Source organism: Rattus rattus, chromosome X (assembly GCF_011064425.1).
Source record: "Rattus rattus isolate New Zealand chromosome X, Rrattus_CSIRO_v1, whole genome shotgun sequence".
In the NCBI taxonomy this organism is placed as follows: domain Eukaryota; kingdom Metazoa; phylum Chordata; class Mammalia; order Rodentia; family Muridae; genus Rattus; species Rattus rattus.
This window is the reverse complement of record NC_046172.1, coordinates 116,603,383-116,618,870: the sequence shown is the minus strand read 5'-3', so window position 1 is coordinate 116,618,870 and position 15,488 is coordinate 116,603,383. Positions and strand designations below refer to the sequence as shown.

General features: G+C 39.4%; 1 protein-coding gene across 1 annotated transcript; it reads right to left on the bottom strand.

Moving 5' to 3' along the window:
• Window positions 1–522: 522 nt before the first annotated feature.
• Mmgt1 (membrane magnesium transporter 1) lies at window positions 523–11,387 on the bottom strand. The gene is given in 4 exon segments (XM_032890011.1): window positions 523–2,718; window positions 4,602–4,710; window positions 8,785–8,838; window positions 11,105–11,387. Coding segments are annotated over 4 exon segments (402 nt in total). The 5' UTR covers window positions 11,184–11,387; the 3' UTR covers window positions 523–2,558.
• Window positions 11,388–15,488: the final 4,101 nt, after the last annotated feature.

Here is a 15,488-nt window from a genome sequence, read left to right as displayed (position 1 = left end):
CAACTAGCTTTTTTCTGTGCTACTGTGGATGAGCCTAGGGTCTGCACTTGCTAGGCAAAAGCACTCTACCAGATTTACTTAGTCCGGAATGAGCATTATTCCACATAGGAAAAACCATAGTTAGGGACACTGGTTGTAAATGGTTAATATTGTATCAATTCATTTATAGTAAATGATCAGATTATGCATATAATAGACTATTGGTTTCTTAGGTCCTAGGTGGGACACACTGGGGGGGAAATCAGAGGTGACTATGAAAGAATACAGGGCTTCCTGGAAGGGAGTGAAATGGCCTAGATTTATCAAATGGTTGCATAATTTTGTGAGTATATTTAAAGTTACTTAACTGTACCTTTTAAAATTTGTATAACTTCTTTAAAGATAAGGTCTCGCTGTGTATCTAATTTTGGTCTTGAACTTGTGTGACAACTTCCCTGCCTTGGCCTCCTGAGTGTTTGTATTATAGGCGTGAGCCACATCTGGCAACTATACACCCTTTAAAGAATGAAAGTACAAAACACACAGATTCTCAGTAGCATTGTTATGAAAACACATTAAGAAGGGAAACAGTCTCCAAAGAGAAGAAAACAAGAGGCTCTTCAATCAAGTAGTCGAGGAGTATGGCAGAAAAGCCTGATGTACAGCATGCTTCGTGCATGCCATTTTGATCTATCACATTAGTCCTTGGATTCGCTTTTTGCGGGGATTAGGGTTAAGATAGGGATTCCTTAAGATAGCCCAGATTTGCCCTAAACTTGTGATCCTGGTTCAGCCTTGTAAGTGCTAGGTCTACAAGTGCATGCCACCACACCTGGCTTGGTTTCACACTTTTAGCCTATTTCTAAATTATTGTAGGTAATCAGCAGATTTGTGAGTTTGTTCTCATTAGAGAACAGAATCAGTGCTCTATAGACTTAGCTAGCAAATCAGAGCTCAAGAATCACAATTCAATGTCAAGGGCCTGGGATGTAGTTCAGCTGGTACAGTGCTTGCCTAGCATGCACGAGGCCCTGGGTTCAGTCCCCAGGACCCCAAAAACCAGGTGTAGTGGCAGCACCTATCATCTTAGCGCTGACGCGGTAAAGGCATGAGGATCATCCTCAGCTACATACTGAGTTTGAGGCTAGCTCAGGTTATACAGAATCCTGTTTACAAACAAAACCAAAACCAACAAAGAAATGATAAAAGAACCTTGTCCTTTGAGGCTGTGCATGACTGGGCAGAAAGGCTGAGGCTCATTCCTATGAAAAAATGCTACCAAGTAAAAGAGCATCTCGATATGAAGACCCTGCCTGAAACAACCCAAAAAGCATCGGGCAGGTTTCCTATCAAAGTCCATAGTAGTCCCTTTACACCTATATAATTTAACACAAGTATGTGTTCATGCTTGTGGAAAGCAATAATCTCTACAATGTAATGTTAAGCATCTTAGTTTTCTAGCGAAAAACCTACTCTGATTTTCTTTGAGTAAAACTACTGTTTCTGAAAAACATTCAATGCTGTGTCCTTATCCTCACCTTCAGCACCGCAGAGTGAAGATGGAAAACTCCAGGCCAGCTTTCAGTCAGAAGCTGCAAAACAACTTCTTAAATGACCTTAATTTTCTAAGAGAATTTAAATAGATTAACTCCAAATATTTAGAACATATTTGGCCTAGTTTCTTTGCATGTGCCTTTAGATAAAATGAACCAGTTCCTTTATTTTCACCAATTCACTAGTTTACTGTGACAGAAACCAACAGACATAGAATGAGTGAGACCAGCTAGTGACGATCAGTTTAGAACAGTCAGTTCTATTCTACTAGGCAAGATAATGAAGTCATAATTTGTCTTTTTGGTCTACTTTCAACTAATCTTCCATTACACAATCAGTGAAAATTTTACAACAAAAGAACATGAGTAGTTTTACAGCAAGATGAACTTGTTAAATATGTTATGATAGAATTTCTGACACAAAAATTGCTCACTGCACACAGAATCTCAGAAATGATGAAACAAGACAGCTGATGTTAGACAGTATCAGGGAGTGGGGTCCGGAGAGAAGCCATTAATAAAGTAAAAATTGGCAAGTATCTGTAAAAGCAGAGTCACTGTTTAGGGGCCCCAAGAAAAACTGTAAAGTCACCATTTTGGTCTTCTTAAAGAAGTTGGTCTGATAAGAACCGAAGACCATTTGACTCTTGTGCTGCAAAATGCAGATGTTACATGGTATTCCAGGATTCCTAAAAACTGTAGTGCAAAAGAAAAGAAATCTACGAAAATAAATAATCACAAAAATCCCAACATTTTTCAGGGAAGTATGTTCGAAATAGTGACTTTTACAAAACATGGGAATTGTTTCAAATGAACAGAAAACCTCTATAGGAAAGTTCAAAGACTCATTTCATAGATAACTCCTACACCATTTGATTGGATCAACAATGTATAAACAAGGGCCATAGATTATTTAACTAGCTCTGAAATAGCAATATAAATACTGATGTTGGGGGGGGAGTGTTTTACACCCCAAACTCCAATACTCAATTCTGTGTCTGTCCTGTTATTTAATTTGTAAAAAGCTTAACGGCGCAGTGAGTCAAACTTTCGTAACTTCAGCGACGTGTTAGAGGACAATGCATCTAGGTTGGAAGAATTTGTTGCATCTGAAGGCCGGAACAGCACTCGACCACGATGGTTAAACACATAAAAAGATGGGTGATTCCTTAAGGTATCAAATGTCCTTAAAAGAAAAAAGAACACCAATTTTTAGATAAACCTTTATAAAAGCCCATTTGAAAAGTAAGCAGGCTTCTAATGAATTATAAATTTGTTGTGAGTTACAGATTAGACTACAAAAGGTAATCACAATTGTACTGCATATTTTTCCTATACAGAGAATGTAAGAAACTTGGAAATGACCACGAAGGTCTCAGACTTTCTCTTCTTCAGCCATTCCTCCTGAGATGTATAGCAATAACACATACTAGATAAACTTCCGTAAACGTAACCTAGCCTATGATAAGCCGCCTTTCCAATACCAGCACACAGACTGCACCTCTGATTATTCTCTTTTAGCCCAAGCTATAAATATTTCAGGCCATAAGAGATTTCACAGGTCTGTTTTGCAAGTACAGTGAACAACTCCATTTGGCTTTCTGAATATATTATTGGCCAAACTCAACTATTTTGCTGCCCCCTCCTTGATGTCATTTGGTTTGTCTCCTTGCCTGAGATCCTTCAAAGATTCTTCCAGTGAGATCTGTATCCTAGTCTAGCATAGTCCATAAACATCTTGAGATACTAGTGTTTTTTAAATCACTAATTTAATTAATTTAAAAAAGTAAAAATAAAAAAGTGTTAATTTAAACACTTTTAGTGTTTGCTTTTAAATATTCTTTTCTGAAAAGAACCAGAATCTTGTATTTATGGGAAAAAAGACCAAATCTCAAAGTTAGCCTCACTTAAACGCTCAGGTATCTCAAGTATATCTCCAAACGGAAATATTTAGGAGGTAGCTCAGGCTGGAGAGGCAGATCAGGCTGAGAGGTAGCTCAGGCTGGGAGAGGTAGCTCAGGCTGGAGAGGCAGCTCAAGGAGGAAGAATGTGTACTACTCTTGCAGAGAACAGGGTTTAGTCCTCAGCATCCATGCTGGGTGGGTGGATCATAAGCACCCCTAGCTCCACTTCCAGGGGAACCCGATTCCCTCTGGTCTCCACAGGCACCTGCATGCATAGAGTGCACATAAACTCATGTAGCCACATGTACATAAGTATAAAATAATCTTAAAATAGATGGAAATAATGAAGTAAATGGAGGGGGATGAACTTGCTCCACTATATAGATGCTGCCTGTGAATGTTTCAAAGAAAATATTATAAGGGATTATTATTTCTTGATAAGGAAGGTTGGGAAAGTCCAGAAATAGAATTAAAGAAAACAAAGTAAAATATGGGGCAAGAAAGCAAACAAACAAACAAAAAAAAACAGGAGAAATTTGAAGAACAACAATATATTTAATCCACACACAGAAATAGGGCTGAGGGCAGGACTCAAGTCAAGATTAAGTTTAAATGACAGACAAAACAGAAAAATCAGTTATTTTTCAAAAGAATAAGCTGGGACAAGAGGATAAAAGCATAAGAAAGGGAGGGGAAAGAAGGCAGGAAGGGAGTAAGTACATGGGCAGGAAAAGCAGGAAAGGAAGCTAGTTAATGTGTCTGAGCTATTACCTGTCTGTAGACCTATTTTCATCCTAAGCAACTAATACTTTTAGGTCACTAGCATGAACCAGAATCTAATATCTAAGTTTTACTGTTCTTCTTTTTTTTATTGTTTTGTTTTGAAGCAGGGTCTTCCCAATAGAGCTCAGACTATCTTGGAACTCATAATCCTTCTGCTTCTCACTTCTCAAGAGTTCTGGGCTTATAGACGTGTGCCACCATACCTGGCTTTCAACTTCTGCTTGCCCTATGACACCAAACGCTGACTTAATATTTTTCTCTCATTACCCCTACAAACTACAAAACCATAAGACAAAAATGAAACCAACTTTTATGTAGCTGAAAACAGACTATAAATCATGTACATAAAAATTTCTTTCAAATTAAGCTTCTGAAAAGGGACTTACTTATTCTTTTTAATTCTGAAGTGGTATCCATGTCTTTTGAACTCCCTTATATGATATGAACTATGCCAACAGGTAACTGTAAAGCTTGAAGTGTCTGGAGAACCATTCAGAGTATAAAGATGCAGATTAACATAGAGCATATGAGTGCTACTGGACAACTGACAGGCCACTTTTCCCCTCTGGGCGACATTGTTTTTTAAGATGAATATTCTTTAATAATTTTTACTAATGCTTTGAGAATTTCATACAATGTGTTTTGATGATATACCTCCCATTTATTCCACCCACATCTGTCTCTGTTTCTTTGACCCCCAAGTTTGTATCTCTTCTATATTAAATTACTGTTTAATAACCCCAAGAGTCGACCTTTAAGGAAAATTGTCCCTCCTTCCACCAGATGCCATTAACTGTCCATAGGGCATCAGACCCTTCCTACTCCGCACTTGACTCTTGACAGGCTTGATGCTGTGCAGATGACTACAGATGCTATGAGTCCTGAGTGCAGTGTTCCTGTCATGTCCAGAAGACAGTTTCCCTATGATTCTCCCTGACTTCAGGCTCCTATAGTGTTTCTGCCTCATTTTCCATGATGGTCTTTGAGCCTTGGAGAAGGGGTATAATATAGACCCCTTAATTAATTAATTAATCCCATTAATCATGGCCGAAATCAATGAACTAAAAACAAAAATATAAAGAATCAATGAAACAAAAAGAGTTGGTTCTTTGACAACAACTGGCACACCTTCAGGCCAAGTTAACCAAATGAAAGAAAAGAGTGAAATTAATGAAATTAAAAGAGGAGAACAGAGCCATGGAGGAAATTCAATCCTTTCAACATTTACATTCCACCAAGCTGGAATAATCTTTTTAAATATTGATGATTTTCTAAATGTATGTGATCTACCCAAATTAAAGCAAGATAATGTGAATAATTTAAAGACTTCCATACTAACCAGTGATATAGAGGCAGTAATTAAGACTCTCCCAGCTAAAAGAAGCCCGCTGCATGACTTCTAGCAAGCATTCCTCAGTACCACACATCAAGGAGTCATTTCTTACTTGAAAAGATTGCATTTAGACACAATAAAATCTCTTAAGTATAATAACACTTCTGATGTTTTAGGAAGTGAACTTAGCAACATGCTCACAGAAGCAAAATCACCAAGTACTTAATGTACTAAGTACTAAGCCACTCAGAACTCAAGTACCAAACTGTCTGCTCCCAAGAGCAATTAAAACTCTTCTTTGTTGTTACTGTTTAGTATCAGAGAGGGCACAAAGCATATGAGCACAATGTAAAGAAAAGCAGCAAAAAGGTATCAGATACCCAACAACCAGCTAAACTTCCAGTCTTTTCTCCTGTCTCATTTGAAACAGAGTCAAGTTGGCATTAAACTCATAATCCTCCTGCATCAGCCTTTCCAGATATAGCAATTATAGGTGCATGCCACCAAACATGGCTTCCCAGAACCTTCCCTCTCAAAGTTAACTGTTTTACTAATTGTGCGCTAATCCATTCCTTGTTCTTCCTGGCAGTTTTCCTTCTGTTTCTGATCAGTTAGGGAATGTCCTTTACACATTATCATTTACTTTTACTCCTTGTCACTATCATTTAAATGCACTCAAATATATCCTTTGAGTCTAGCTGTCTTCCCTCAACATCGTTTGTGAGATTCATCCCGCAGCAGTACTCTCTTCCTTTTCGTTGTGCTTAGTATCTAACATATGAAAACACCAGGATTTACTGCGTTATTACTGGAATGTTTCCTGCCACTTTTATAAGGCCCACATAAATATTCCTACACGTTTCCTGGTAAACAGGAATGAAAACTCTGAGTACAGAGTATGTATGTGTTCGATGTATTATGTAACACCAAACTGCTTTCCAAACAGGTTGTGCAAGCGACAATGCTGAATGTTTGAAATTAACCAACACAGGATAATGAGCCTATTTTCTGAATTCTGATCACATAAATTTTATTTTAAATAGATATAAGTGACTGTATGTCTGTGTATAGCTCTGTACCAGTCTTTAAACACAGACAAATTAGCCACAAGTTATCACTGTCTAAATTAAAATCTAATGACATCTGAAATGACACTTTACATTCCAACCACTAATATTACAAAGAGATTGTCTTGTTTTGTTGTTTTTAAAGACAGGGTCTCAGGTTGTTTTCTGAGTTTTCTTTTCTACCATGCCCAATTTATTGGGTGTAGAAAAGCAAATACAGGGATTTGTGTTTGTCAGGCAAACACTGTACTGAGTTACATCCCTAGCCCTACAGAAGCTGTCCTTCACAGAACACACTGTTAATAAGAAAGTGGAAAATCAATGAATTGTCATCAAAGTATGTTCCAGAAAGATTATGTCCAGGAAAAGTTAACTCTACAGTGGGTGTACTGGCACACGACTATAATCTCACCACACAAGAGATGAAGGCAGCAGAATCAACACTTTCAGGGTCAGGCTTGGCCCATATGATTTCAGTGCTAACCTAGGCCCTGTTGACTCTGTCTCACCAAACAAAACAGAAACAAAACTAGCTAATTACAAAACTCCATACACACTTAGTACTGGATAGAGAGCTCTTCCCTGGGAAGACCATTTCTCCCTGCTCTTAGCATTGCTTAGTTGGCTATGCTTTGTCTAGGGCTGAGGCCCCATGGTCATCCCTGAAATCATACACACACATACAAGTAACATTACAAGAACTGAGCAGGTTATATTTATATATTTAGGAATATATACATATATGTATATGTATATAACAATAACTAAAGAAAGAGAGACCATGAACTTGAGTGAGAGTGAGGGGTGAGTGCATGGGAAGCATTGGGAAGGAAGAAAGGAAAGGGAAAGATGATATAATTATATTTTAATTTCAAAAACAATTTTTAAATGACACATACACATGCTTAATGCTTTTTTGAAGGATCTAGTTTTCACCTTAAATTTGCCATTTGTTTCATATTTACTTTAGGTGGGGGCAGCATAAGTGTCACAGCATAAGGAAGGGTCCAAATCTGAGACATCTTGCACAAGTCAGATCTCTCCTACCATGTGGGTTCCAGAGAACAAATTCAAATTAGCAAGTGTCTTTACCCACTGAAAATCTCACCAGCCCCCAAAAGCTGTTTCAATTAGGTAAAATAAAGTACATGTACCAAGACAACATTGTATATACATTTTAAAAGCCTAAACACTGATGGCCTTTAAACTTAAGAGCAAATGCGAAGTTGCCAGGGAATGCGAAGAACTTACAATTCTTGTAAGTTTAAATCTAATAACAGTAAATTGTAAAACAGTCAAGTGGGGAATAGGTATTAATTCAGGTTAACAGCCACCTTCTTTCAGTTTTGTCATCCATTCCTATCTGTAAATAATGTAGTGTCAGCACTGCCTGTCCTTAAACTTCATTTTCAAAAGTGCCAGTCAAATGGCTGAGGAGGTGAGGATGCTTGCCATCAAGCCTCACGTCCTGAGATTCTTTTCCCCAGGACCCACAAGGTAGAAGGGAACTGACCCCTGCTTTCTTTTGACATACACACTTGTGCTATGGCATGAACTGCTACACATATAATAAAATATTTTAAAAGGAATTTTTTATAAAACTTTGAGCCAAATAATTTTTAAAGGCCAGATTGTCAGTACAGAAACTTCTAGAAAGGCGCGCCCATTTCCTTCTTTAGTTTTTGCTTTTATGACAAAGGTCTTACTCTGTAGTCTACGTTGACTTCAAACTCACAACAATCCTCGTGCCTCAATCTCCCAATTGCTGTGATTATAGGTGTGAGCCACCATGTTTGATCAAAAGGATCGAATAGAATTTTTTAAGATTTCAAAATCTTTAGATTTAACAGTGATAAAAGCAGTTAACAGCTGGGCAAGGTAACACAGGGCTTTAATCCTAGCATTCAGGAGGCAGAGGCAGAGGCAGAAGCAGAAGCAGGCAAATAGAGCTCTGTGAGTTTGAGACTAGCCTGGTCTATATAGCAAGATCGAAGCCAGCCAGAGCTACACACTGAGACCTTAATTTAAATAAAAAGAAGCAGGTAACAAATGCCATATCATGCTTGAAAATGATAAAGAAGAATAAAACAAAAGAAATAAGATTTGTCAAGAGCAAAGTGGCTGAGTTTAAGTGTGTACTTAATGGAATATAAATGACCAACTTACATCTATTGGTAATGATTCATCTTCCTTTTCCGTTAGTCGCATATAAGAACGATCTATAAAGCAGAAGCACACCATTAGGAAATTATAGCCCATTTGCCTTTCTGAAAATGCAGGAAAATCAATAGACCAAAGAAGTGGCTGACTGATATGCTACATAAAGCGATGATCACAGATTCCTCAAAAACCTCTTGTAATGTAGTCAGCCTTACCTTTATGAATTAGTTCATGCTCCCTATGGCCTGTCTTATCACCTTAAGTGAGTGACAGATAGGCAAATATGAAACTGAAAGAACTATGCATAATTCTGAAATTGTTTCTTTTACTAAGTCGTCAACGAAGTCATAATTATCTAACAATCAATAGAAATACAAACATTTTCAATGATGAATGACCCTGCCACTGCATAGTAAAGCCAAAGTGACAACTGGTATGGAAATGTTCCTCTTCAGTGTAGTGGTGTAGCTGGAGTTCCAGGACATCAATTTCTGTCCTTGCTACTCCTTAATCCTGCTGCTGCCTTCATGTCAGAAGGCAGCAAGGGATTAAAGCCTGGAATCATGATTTAAACTGGTAACCCCAAGTCAGACATAGTATGTATGTTTCTTCTGTTTACTATAATTTACTGTACCTCATTCAAGACATCCTCAACAAGCCCAGCATGGGTTTCCATTGCGGAACGTTACAATGTGAAAGTGAGCAGAGTATTTCTTAGTGTCAAGGGGCTATAGAACAGATGCACTGGCTGAGTTTCCTCTGTGGCAAATAGGACTGTGAAAGGTGAAGAGGGTTTATTTAGCTCATGATCAGTGCCCTGCTATATCAAAGGTCATTACTGCAGAGATGAACATGTTCCAACACCATAGGATGCTGTCTGCTGCCACAATTTCCCATGACACAATTCGTGTCAAAGGGAAACAGCAGTCTTTTGCCAGCATGAACAGTACAGAGGTCTTGCTTCAGTCCACAAGACATTCTCATTACTTGAAAAATATAAAAATCCAAATTTCAATTCTACATCAAGTAGGACAATCTACTTCTAGACTAAATAGGACAATTCCCACTTTATAATGTACTCTAGGCTTAAAATGTCCAAGCAGTTTTGTGTGAATGTGTTAGGGCTGTTTAAAAAGTATGTATGCAGGCAGATTAGATTTGAATTTACAGAGCCTATAAGGACAGGGTAAACGAAAAATCAATCCAATATCAAATGTCCTTTGGATTAACCTTCTAATGACACACTTCTTGTTTGAATGAATTCAGCTCTGGCTCTTTAACACTATCTTCAACTAGGCATTTCTTCATTGGGGAAATAAGAACTCCAATAGGACTTCAAGCAAGGGCCTTCCTTTCTCTGTGACTGTATATTAGATCCAAAGCTTACTTTGAAAATAACCAGTACCCCAGTGTATCCTATTCTCCTCCAGGACAGTGCTTCACAAACTAGTGTGCACATAAATCGCCCAGGGATTTATTAAAACGACTATTCCGATTCAATAGTTCTGAGGTGGAGCCTGAGTAGACACTAACAAGCTCCCAGGTGATGTCCATGATGCTGCTCTATTGACCACACTATGAGCAGCAAGGTTCTAAGGCACTTTTCCCGGGGTCCCACCAAATTACCACTCCCAATGAACATTTATGCATACACATATATACCCCTTTCCCGTATCCATATTATCTTACTGTAATTATTTGTTGGCCCACTAGCTTTTCCACTAGCCTAAGAATTCCCTTAAGGAAGCACGGTACCTCTAGTACATAAAAGCAGAAGCAACTTCAATTATTGATCTGAGAAAAAAATTAAAAACCCATCATACAGCACGTTATCTTTTGCCCAAGGTCACGCAGATTTAATAGTTAAGCAAAATTTTAACAACCAACCTTTTAAACCAGTCCACTGCTCTTTCCCCGTGTCACAGTGCCTCCCTGAGGCAATCGGTCACTTAACTTCTCAGTCTCTGCCTGGACAGCAGAGTGCCCAGGATCTAGCTGTCACGATGCCACATGCATTTCAAGTTCTTAATTCTACACTTTGTCTGAGCTGCTTTATGCTACATCTGACATCTCGTGTCTTGAGTCCTGGGACAGACTTGGTTTGAATTCTTCCTCGAACATCAGCAACCTCTTTTAACCATCCTGAAATCTAGGTGTTCCACAACCCTCCAATTTCAAGCCTTCCGTTGAGGACCCTAAACTGGTTTAGTTACCCCAACCTAAAATGTCTCGAAACACCTCTTCTGCACTGGGTCCAACAGTCCCTTAGGGGAGCGCCCCCACACAGCCCCTGATGTCCCTCATGCGAGCAGTCCCGGCACTTACGCTGCGCAGCTGAAAAGGCAGCGTGGGCTAGGGCAAAGAGCCCGACGCCTACAAGCCCCTTCCACAGCGATGGCGCCATGATTCAGAAGGAGCGGCAGCCCAACAAAAGGAGACGAAGGGCGGCTGAGGTATTCCTTCTTTCACCGGCGGGCGTCCACGCGGCGCAGAAACATGACGTCACCAAAGCCCTGGGCGCGAAGTGCCGGTAGCTGCCAGACCCAGAGAGCAGTGAGAACGCGGAAAAAGGAATGCCGGGAAGAAGGAGAGAGAGACACGGAAAAAGGTCCTGCTGCCTCCTCCGCGTCTGCGCAGGGCAGTTTCCCTGAGAGAGGTGGGGCTGAGTGCGGGGCGTGGAAGAACAGGCCAAGCGAGACCAATGGGAAGATGAGGTAGAGCGTCCGCAAATAAGCATGGGATTTGGAGAAGGGGCGGGACTTACGGAAATGGCCTGGGAGGAGAAGAAGGTGGGGCTGGTGGCATTGGTAAAAGGCTGTAGGTGTAGAATTCAAAAGCCTGGTACTTGGTATTTGTTAATTGGCTAATTTAGTTGCTTTTCCTTCGAACAGAGTGCTTTCCTTTCAGTAAGTCTTTCCTATGCCTCTGACCTCAGAAAACTGGTACTGTGGCAGGTTGCTAGGTCATTAAGGTGAGGAAATAAATAAAGTGGAAAGGGTAATAACTTGGGGTGTTGGAGCCCTGAACGCTTGGCGTGCTGGGGGACTCTCAAAGAGTTAGTTCAACTTCTTACCTTTCTACTTTACGTTTCTTATGAGCAAGATCCACACAAAAGAGTGTAGCACAGCAGGACTGTTTTGTCAAGAAGAAAGCTAGCATGTACTAAGGAGGAGATACGAGAATAAGGGGATGCTTAAAACATAGTCTGATCAGTATACAAATGTAACCTTTCTCCATTTTTATCTTCATCTCCTTAAATGTAGACATTCAGAAGTGAGGTGTTTCCTTGATCTCTTTTCATTCTCCTCTCTGTTGACAAGCTCGTAAGTTCATTCCCACTTCAGACCAGCTTAGTTAGAGCAGTGATTGGTGAATCAACAACATTACCTCAAATACCTGTAACTCCTTAGCTCCAGGTCAGCATTCCTAGCTACCCACTGCTGGATATTAATTTGTGTGTGAATAGATTCTGTGAGCATGACATTTTATGGCCAATTGTAACCTCAACTCTATATAAGTTACTTCAGTGCCCCTGGCTAAGTGGCACAGCTTTGTAAACTGCATATCACAAAGTAAATGTATAGCAAGATTACTGTTCTTTCCCATCACTCTCCAAAGAACTGTAACATCTGAATCAATTGACTCATCAGTATCTGGTCAGTCCTGCGGGTCCTTACTATGCCTTTTAAATTTGAAGCATTCCCACTTGTGATCTCCTTATTCTATCCTGATCTTATATCACCTTCTAAACTATGTTATTTATTTATTATATTTGTTGGGTGACTATTGTTTGCTGCCTCTCTTCCCACTCTGGAATGAGAGCTGCAAAAAGACAGCTTTCTCTCTGTATAGAGCATGGACAGGAAAGCAGCAGGCATTGAGTACAAACGTGTTGAATGAAGGATGAGTAAATGGTGGCAAAGAACACAGAGTGATTTTGTCACGGAAAGGATCTTTACAGAGGTTCCACCTAGAATTTTGAGTTGACTTTTAAAAATCCCTGCAGTCTTTTGATATACTTGGGTTTCTTCAACTTGGAAAAACTGGAACCAGTCAAATTAAGTCATAGTTATTACTGTTCTCTGGGCCTTCTCCACACAGTGCTTAATCAACATCATTTCAGTATCATGCATTCCTTACAAAAAGAGAACTACCACTGAACTTCATGATTATGCAAGCCAGCTAATCACTATTTAGTCAGCAGGAAAATGAGATGTTGCAATATAGAAAACATAGTTTTTTAAAACCCATCAAAATTTTGTTTTAGCTTAAATAATGGTCACACTGAGATGGAAATAAAAACTTTCCCACATATCCTAATAACTTATCTGAAGTGGAAAATGATTAATAAAAGGCTAGAGGGTTTTGAACAAAGACAGGTGAGGAGTGCAGAGGGGAGGAGAGGAGAAGAAAAAGAGACTGACTCTCACTCTGTAGTCCCTGCAGGCCTCGGAATCATAATTGAAACTTTTGAACTTTATCCTCTCAACCAATGCTGGGGCACTTGGCATGTAACACTATGAACAGCTAAGAATTTTCTGCAAGTGTCTGAGTTCTGGGGAGAGAGAGAGAGAGAGAGAGAGAGAGAGAGAGAGATACACCCACTGAGAAGTTATTTGTATAAGTCACCAATGCATTTTCCTAGGCTTCAGAGAAGTGGCTTGGTTTTGCTTCTCCATTCACTTAAGATACGTTTGCATCCATCTGCATCAATCATGCAGCAGCCCTGCCCTTGACCTTTATCAATGTATCAAGTACCAGAAAACTAGCCTAGGTTTATGTTTTCTAGTCACAAACTGTTAAATCGAGTTCATGGGGCTTGCTTGAAAACAGGGTCTTGTCACAGTGCGCAAGCTGGCTTCAAACACTTGGGCACAAGTGGTCCTTCTGCCTTGCCCTCTACAGAAACTATAGGACTATAGATACATGTGGACCACCATGCTGTGTAATAACATTTCAATGGTCTATGTAGATTCCAACTTGAAGGGAGATCAAGGTGTTCATAAATAGTTATTGAGAAATGGATCATACAAACAGGTAACTAGAATGTATTCCAACATGATTCAACAGTTTGGGGTTAGTCCCAGAGTACAAGATGAGAATACCAAGAGCACTGTTATCCTGAGGTCTTAAAACAAAATTCAAACTGCCTGGGACACAGTATTTAAGTTCCTATGTGTCCACAGAAATGCCTTAGCTAACTATCCATCCCTGCAAAAACAAAACAAAAAAAAAAGCAAAAACAAAAAAAGACTTTCCACATGTACCATAGATTAATGATGCAGAGGTGGGAATAATGATAGCTAAGGTATTTATAGAGAAACATTTTCCAGGCTAATCTAGAGACTAATCTAGGTTGGCTAGGGAAAGTGTCCCAACACATTTCAATCTCTCATATACAGTTTCCCCTCTCTCTGGCATACTCTGACCAAGTTTGAAAATTCACTTTCCTTGTAAATATGTTTCAATTACAGATATCTGTAAGAAGAATATATAGTATGTACTAAAAGGGCTTATGAGATGGATTAGCAGGTAAGAATGTCTACTGCCAAACATAATGACCTCAGTTCAACCCACAGAACCCACAAGGTGGTCAGGGAGAGAATGACATCCTGATAGTTGAGCATGTGTGCATGTGCAAACACATGTACACACATGTACACACATGTACACACATGTACACACACTGAATTAAATAATCAAAAAACTTTCTTTAAGGTATTTATATTAGGGAATATATCTCTATATCTCTGGGTAACAAATTCTAGAACTCTATTGATTACTAGGCACACTATCCTGGTTGCCTGCCCTCTCTCTGTATCTGTTGTTCCTCCCTCCCTCCCTCCCTCCCTTCTCCCTTCATGGACTTAGCAGCAAACAGGGAATTGCATAGGTCTTTCTCAGGTAAGGAAGCAGATCAATAAAAGAAATTGAATCATTCAGACAGGCAGATCTTCCCAGGATCCATATAGGCTTTAAGTAACACATTCATTATGCAAAAAGTGCTTTGTCCATGTTCCCTGAAGACACGTAAGTAATCTGCCAGAGAAGCATTCACACATTTTTTTTAAACAACAAATCAGGACAAAGCAGAATCCCTTGGACACATTTTCCCCTTTAGCTGGGCAGATGTATAGCCCTTATCAGAGCCTAGGCCTCTTTATGAACAGATTCTGGAGGCCCCAGGTGACTCCCTAGCTCCCAGAACTGGAGTCTAGGTCTCTGGTTTGAAGCTCTCCATAGGAAACTAATATTTTCAAACTTGACACTGAATCAATTCATTTTCTTCTCACAGCCATAGTGTGTACTTGGAAGAAATTCAAAGGAGACATTCCAAAACATGTATCTCAAAAAATCTACGTAGTACCTTGGCTTTTGGAGAATCCAGTCTTAATATGATTGTATTTACATGATTCATGCCTTTGAGAATTCTTTGCTGAATTACTTCTACTACAGCAGTTTCCCAGAGCATGTGGCATAAGGCTTGGACCCTGGATTTTCCATTTGTTCACCTGATAGACAGAAGGAGCTACCCATGTCTTCTGTGTGCTCATTTCCTCACCTGTAACTTGAGGAAAACCATAGCTGTTACAATTGAGTGACATGATGCCTTTGAGGTGTTTGAGTAATCTCACACACTGTAAGCACTTGGTAAATGCTGATTATTGTTTTATTATTTAAAAATACTTATTTTTAAAATTGTGTGTGT